The sequence below is a fragment of the Camellia sinensis genome, chromosome 6, assembly GCF_055761805.1.
Source record: "Camellia sinensis isolate YWXY chromosome 6, ASM5576180v1, whole genome shotgun sequence".
Taxonomy (NCBI): Eukaryota; Viridiplantae; Streptophyta; class Magnoliopsida; order Ericales; family Theaceae; genus Camellia; species Camellia sinensis.
In genome coordinates, this window is record NC_138966.1 from 185509241 (window position 1) to 185516191 (window position 6951).

The 6951-nt window shown below is 35.3% G+C and overlaps 1 protein-coding gene across 3 annotated transcripts; it reads right to left on the minus strand.

The window, feature by feature from the left end:
• Window positions 1-1822: 1822 nt before the first annotated feature.
• On the minus strand, window positions 1823-6643 carry LOC114260030 (VAN3-binding protein). 3 transcript variants are annotated; one of them, XM_028200080.2, is made up of 7 exons: window positions 6034-6643; window positions 5302-5412; window positions 3773-4196; window positions 3333-3566; window positions 3169-3218; window positions 2594-2651; window positions 1823-2316 (listed from the first exon to the last, which is right to left on the minus strand). In XM_028200080.2, the coding sequence occupies exons 1-7, from the start codon at window positions 6310-6312 to the stop codon at window positions 2093-2095; spliced, it is 1380 nt and encodes a 459-aa protein (XP_028055881.2). In that variant the 5' UTR covers window positions 6313-6643; the 3' UTR covers window positions 1823-2092. The 3 variants fall into 3 exon arrangements, with proteins under 3 accessions (XP_028055881.2, XP_028055884.2, XP_028055882.2); XM_028200083.2 differs by having other exon boundaries at window positions 3120-3218; XM_028200081.2 differs by having other exon boundaries at window positions 5302-5409; window positions 6034-6551.
• Window positions 6644-6951: the final 308 nt, after the last annotated feature.

Consider the following 6951-nt stretch of genomic DNA (forward strand, 5'->3'; position numbering starts at 1 on the left):
AAGAAGTAGAAGAAGAAGGGGGAAGAAGAGAAGGGAGGAGGAGGAGGAGGAGGAGGAGGAGGAGGAAGGGGAGGGGGCCATAAAAACCGGTTTGAGGAGGAGGGGAGGCTGGGGCGACATCGGTGGGGCTGCGACGGAGGAGAAAGCAGAGGCGGCGGCGGGAGCTGCGACGACGGCGGGGTGGGGAGCTGCGACGCCGACCTTCTTCCTCTCCCTCCCTTCTCTTTCTCCTCTCCCTCTCTTTCTCTCCCTCTTCCTCTCCCTCTCTTTCTCTCAAGCCATTTTCGAGCCTGATAGCTCATTTTCCTACTAATTAATAGCCTCAAACATTATTGTAAATTCTGCTTTCACAAAATAAAGAACCGTCCGATCTCCAATAATAACCTTTTAAGACAGAAGACCACATGGATCAAGAGAGCTCATAGCATCCTAGGCATATGCCTATTTTACCAACTTTGAAAAATATAATATAATAAATTTTATAAATTTAAGCTAAGTTTGATACGTGTTCAAAAAGTCAAAAAGTTAAAAAATTATTCAAAAAATTAAAAAATTATCACTATTTATTAAAAGTCAAAAAGTATAACTGCACAATTTTCAATCTTAATTTTTTCTTACACACTAATTTATACAATTTTTTAATACACATTTTTCTATAAAAAGTCAAAAAGTTAACCCAAACAACTATATTTTTTTCCTCAACTTTTTAGTCTAAAAAATCAAAAAGTGCACTTATTTAAGACATCCCAAACAACCCCTTAACATCATTACATTAATATATGTTTTTCCGTAAAATTGAATTAAGATAAACAAAACAAATATAGATATATAAATAATGCATAGACATGAAAATAATTAAAAACAAAAAATACTTATTTCAATGTAATGGATATCTTTTGTTTTTTCATATATAAGACTCACAAACGACTCAATAAAAATAAAATAAATTAATATATGAACTACAATGTTAAAAAATACAACATAAATCTCACAATGCTTTATATATTTTATTTTTTTTTTAAGAAATTTACATGCAAATCTTAATAAGTAAATTTATTGTTTAAAGATTTCATGAAAATATATATATCAAATACTATTAAAAAACGTTACTAGTTATTACTTTTCAACTACAACAGTTTGAAAATTTTATTATAAAAAATGTTGTTAATTATAAATTTTAATGACAGTTCAAAAAAATTATCAAAAAAAAATATCACTAATTTTTTATTTTCAACAACAATTTAAAAAATTCATTACAAAAAAAAATCATTAATTGTTAATTTGAAAGATAATTTATAAAAATTATCACAAAAAAAATCACTATCAATTTTTGACATGCAAAAAAATCATCACAAAAAATTATTTATATTGACAATTTTAAAAAATTATTTATATTGACAATTTTACTACTTATTTTTAATAAGACTTGAGTTTCGTTTGGCATTTGATTTTTAGTTAAAAAAGTACAAAAAAACAAAAATAACTATACATAAACCAATAAAACAAAATAACACATTTAAATCATAATCATTATATTTTTTCTCTCACAAAAATCAAAAAAAATCAAACAAGACTAAAAAAACCAAACTAAAAGTCTTAATATAAAAAAATCAACTAAAAAAATTAATACCAACCGAAGACTTAATAACAATTAAATTTAATTATTAAAATTTTCCTTATTTTTTCAAAGCTCAAAAGAGGGAAGAGGTTAATATAGTTGACCATACCCTTCACCCAAAATGGAATTTGTTTCATTCTCTTTTTGACTATCCTAGTCCAAGATACTACTTTTTCAGTCCTAACAGTGCTAAAAAACAAAAGGTAAACAAAGCCTTGATCACGTGGTTACCTTGGCCTTCATTCACATGAATAATATCACTTTAACAGTTCAAAAAACAAAAGACCAAAACATATGCATTAAAGCAAAAGAGGCCCATTTGGATAACCTACACTTTAATTCTCTTTTTCACAAAATAGGAACATCAAGAGATTGCCCACCCAATTTCCAATACATATTTTGGTTTAGTCCAAACAAGGCCCATATATTCTATACCAAATTTCCCATTCTGCCCTTCCTACCCCCTCACACTTTCTACTTCAACTTCAAATTCTGTCTATTGTTCCTCTCAGCTGCAATCGAGAGCAGCCTTGAGACACCCTGAGTCCACACATCATACTCCCTCTGGTTCCGACACTCGAACTCAACGACACCGCGAGTGATGGTCTTCAATCCAAAGTATCGACGGTGTTCACCACCCTCAAGCAAGTGGCGGCCAGGCCACGCTGGGACATCTTTACATACTTCCACCACCACATCTGTAAATTCAAACCAAAAAAACAAAAAAAACTTTAGCATAGCTCGAATGATTGTACCTCTCAATTTCAAGTTTAGGGAGCATGCTAATCCGCTATGCTAATCACCTAACATCTTTCCTCATGTAAAAAATTAATAAATAAACAGACAAAAATTAAAGAAGCCATCTTTTGATCCTTTTTCTACTTTAGTGGAGGCACATTCCTTTATCAAATCCCTATATAGAAGACCCACCTCACCATTTCAGGTTTCAAAGAAAGACAAAAGCAATAGACTCACTCTTTTTCTTTTTTGTGATGGTCCCAGCAACATGTCTACTCTTCATCTTCAGCATCACCTGCAAATCCAGAAGCAGCTTTCAGAAACTAAAGACAGCGATTAAAGGCAAAAAAGTTGATTCATTTGGTTTATTATTATGCATAATAAAATTTTGTTCCGTTATGCATAATTTCAACTTTTGTACTGAATCGGTAACAGCAACTAGCCCCACATTAGCCCCACATTATCTCTACAAATATAATCAAGGCGTACATATATTGTGTGGTGGACCCATCCAAGGGAACCCAATAAAATCCAATGGTGGGCTATGAAACACGCAAAATCAAAGTTTGGATCCCTCATCTATCGCATATTTCAAAATTAATGCTTTATTGTCATTTACATTTGCTACACCTTAAAGATGTAGAAAGAGCCAAAAATTTCATTTTTGAACCTTGAAAGAGGTTTCATTGTTTGGAAGCAAACAAAAAGAATTCATTGTCTGAAGTTTTTAAGTAAAAAAACAGAACAAAAAACAAAACTCCACCTGTTTTTAGAACACTAAAATTGGGGGTTGAAGGAGAAAGCAAACAAACCTGACCCATTCTGTTGATATAAACCGACACTATTTTCCAATGAAGATCGCCTGCATCAACAAATGAACCAATATTATCCTCCCATTTTTGTGTTTATAATAGACATGACAACCAGTCCAACAAGATCATATGTTCTAAGAGTTGAGAAAAATAGAAAGACAGACCTTTGCGAGTTCGCTTTAGGAGTTCACAACCTCGGGCTAGTAACTCCCGACTGCAAATGCCAAGGAAATTCTCTTCGGGCACAAGCTCACCACTGAAACTACCGTTTGAACTACCATTACTGCCATTACCAACCCCGCCACTAACTGCCATTCCTTTCTCCACAGGAATCACTGCCGCTATATTCCAGACCTCCTTCAATGCCCTTGCCTTCAATGTGGCTGCCCCACGCAGAGCTACATCCCCCACCACAATTAATGCACACAACAACAATTCCAAAATGCATAGTAGTACATTACATAGGAATATAATTAACAGCCATAAACATAGTTCCGAGAAAAGTTAACAATATACCAACATTACCAAATTCAGATAAACATTTTGTCAGAAACAAAAATATGTTTACATAATGCAGACGAAAATAACCGTTAAACGTACAAACCTGTGGCAGCTGCAGCAGTTAAAGTCATGATATCTCCAGCAGACCGGACATTAACAGCAGAACTAACAACAGAGGTGAGGTGCTCGCGTTCAGCACCCATGACCTCGGCCGCCTCGACGCATTGGGCAGCCACCAAAGTGGCAGCAGAGGCAACTGCCATATCGGTTTTTGTCATATGCTCGTCTTTTCCTGACCCAGAAGAGGCCGCTGTGGCAGCGGCAATCGCCGCCACAGCAGCGGCCACCCCAGCAACTGAAACAGCAGCATGGAGCTGTGCATTGTGAGCTCTAGTTTCTTCTTTCTTCTTCTCTCTCCTGTCCTTTAACCACCTCCCCACCGTCTTCCCTCCACCACTGGTGGCGGCACCGCCGCCGCCTGTGGCCCAACTATACTGGGTGTTTATTGGGTTGTTGAGACGAGCAAGCTGAAAAAACAAATCCACATCAGTCATCTGTACAGGTCATGTTTAACACGCCTAGTAGATGTTAACAGTGCAATTTAACGATCATAAGCATTGAATTTCTAAAGTAGGCGGGTGGTTCGCCATAAACACCCCACCCACTGTGTGGTTTGGCTGTCCTTATTCATAAATGTGTCCACAATTTGACATCACTAGATAGAATTTTAGAATTTCACACTGAAAATTGGCATTCACCCATATACTATATCTTAACCCCCCAGTGGATGGAACAATGTGTACGTATATATGTGTGCAGATACGCATTTAAACTCTTTTTCTACAATCAATAAGAGGGGAATAGAGTAATGAGAAAATATTTAGCACAACAATAAGACTCGAACCCAGATATCAAATCGGGTAAGTGAGCGACTCATCTGCTGGACCAACACTTGGTCTGCATGAAGGCTATTCCAATAGTGAATTTGTGGAAATAAAACAGTAAATACATAAAATGAGAAATAAAAGATCCAAACAAAGCATTAAATAGCCATTAATTTAAGAGAAACATGTGAACATATGCCTATACACACATACAAATATACAATGGTGAATTTCAGACCCAAAAAATCCAGCTTTCCTCAAGGGGGTTCTTTTACTACACACTTTTATCAAATCAGGGAGAAGAGAGGAGTGGAAAAAGTGTAGCCAGATTTTATTTTATTTTTTAAATTCATACAAATACAAAAAAAAAAAAAAACATAGCTCAAAACATCCAAAACGACGTCATTTTGACATATTCGAGCCACATCAATTCGGACCACCAAACATTTTTCATCACGAAAACATACCCAACAGGTGATTACAGCTTTATGTATAGAAGAAAGCGAAACAGCTATATAAATACTATCTATATATCTGAGGTATATAAGTGTAATTACGGACATTTTTGGTTACTGAGAAAGCTGAAATATTGTTCCCTCCTTCCCCCCCCCCCCCCTCTCTCTCTCTCTCCTCTGGTTTCAGAATTCGTGCTTATAACAAAAAAAGAAAACAAACACTAGGGTGTGTCATATTTGTATATACAGATATATAGAAATATATATATATATAGAGAGAGAGAGAGAGAGACCTTGTCGTCGATTTCGGAGGGGGAGACTGGGGGGCTGTCGGTGAGAGAGCCACCGTTCAAAGGGCCACTGCTGTGAGAGAGTCTTCCAGAAGTTCGCGGTGATACATCCTGCTGTACACCACCGATCATTTCGTGTTATTATATATATATATATACACTGTAAATACAAATAGACATCATTGAGGCTTGTTGATTAGTTGAAAGTGAATAAATTATTGAGAAAACAGAGTAGCAATTGGGTTTTGAAGAGAGAGACAAATTGCCAAGATTGTCAGTGTTTATGATTAAAAATTGTCCTAGAAGAGTGAGGAGATAGATAGAGAAACAAAAAATGAGAAAATGAAGCATGCAAAACCCAGAGGAAAAGTGAGTGGCCTGTTTCACTAATGTTTTCTCGAGAAGATAGAAAGCCACTGCTCTACTTAAATAAATATCCAAAAACGCTTTGGAAGTTCCAAGAAACACTTCGTTTTCCCATGAACTTCAACCCCAAAAACACAGAATCAAAAAAATAGGATAGTGCAGCTGCCTATTTTTAAACTACAAATTTTTGACAAGATTTGAAGAACCCACAAGCAAATACAATGAAATATCACCAAATTAACATCTGATTGTCCATAATATAGGAACCATTTTAGAAAGAGAGACAGTTTGGCACAGACCCAACAAACAAATTACTCACAAATTGTATATATATATACATGGCTTTGATGACTCTGTTAATATACTCACAGACTGTGACATTATGCGTTCCATAACGAGCTGAGAAGTCTCAGAAGAAGCAAACGAGAAAGCGTTGCCGGAGACAGTGGCCGCCTCCTCCACCTCTCCGGCGATGTCCTCCGTGATGGCTTCACCACCACCACCGCTGAAGGTCTTGGATAGCATCTGTGCAGGGGAGAGAGCTTTGGAGACTTCCATAGCAGACACACTCCAAGAACGAGACAGAAACTCCATTGGCTCGCGCGGGGTCTCCGGTGGCCTGAACAACGCTTGTCGTACTGGGTCCATGTCTTCTTCAATACTACAACTACGCAATTAGATAGATAGAGAGAGAGAGAGAGAGAGAGAGAGAGAGAGAGAGTGTAAGAATAGAGATTGAAGTCAGATTTGGCGTTTGTATTTATTGAAGGAGGGTCGGTGCTAGACAAAGAGCCAAAATGCCAAGTGGTACGCTAATCCTCACAGCCTCGCACTTTTTGTAAACAGTAATGCATATTACTGATACGAAGATGTTTAACGCTGCATTTGATTGAGAGGTTTAAGAAGAAGTATAAAAAGAATTTTTTTTTAATATCTCTCTTTATATTTTTTAACTAAATACAATATTAAAGAATTAAATATAGAGCTTTAATGAAGATTTTATTTATGTGGTAGTAGATTTTATTCATAAATAATTTGATGTATATATTTTGTTTTTTCTCTTTTTTTTGGTTTTATGTCATATTATTAAAGTCGTCGTTAAAGTTTTAAATTTAAAACTATGAATTATTACTCTTACTAATAAGAGTGGGGATATCATTTGTACGATTTTAAATAAATTAAAAAATTAAAAAATATTTTAATCAATTATTAAATGTTTACATAATATATAATATAAATTAATTTTATATAATATTTTTTATATATATAATTATTAATTTGTAATAA

What these genes read in the sequence shown, in the direction of transcription:
- LOC114260030 (XM_028200080.2), bottom strand. Translation starts at nt 6,312, where the DNA reads ATGGACCCAGTACGACAAGCGTTGTTCAGGCCACCGGAGACCCCGCGC. An exon ending in CCTCCGAAATCGACGACAAG is followed by an intron (nt 4,197 to 5,301) that starts GTCTCTCTCTCT and finishes TTGTTTTTTCAG; the next exon opens with CTTGCTCGTCTCAACAACCC. An exon ending in CATCACAAAAAAGAAAAAGA is followed by an intron (nt 2,317 to 2,593) that starts GTGAGTCTATTG and finishes TTGAATTTACAG; the next exon opens with ATGTGGTGGTGGAAGTATGT.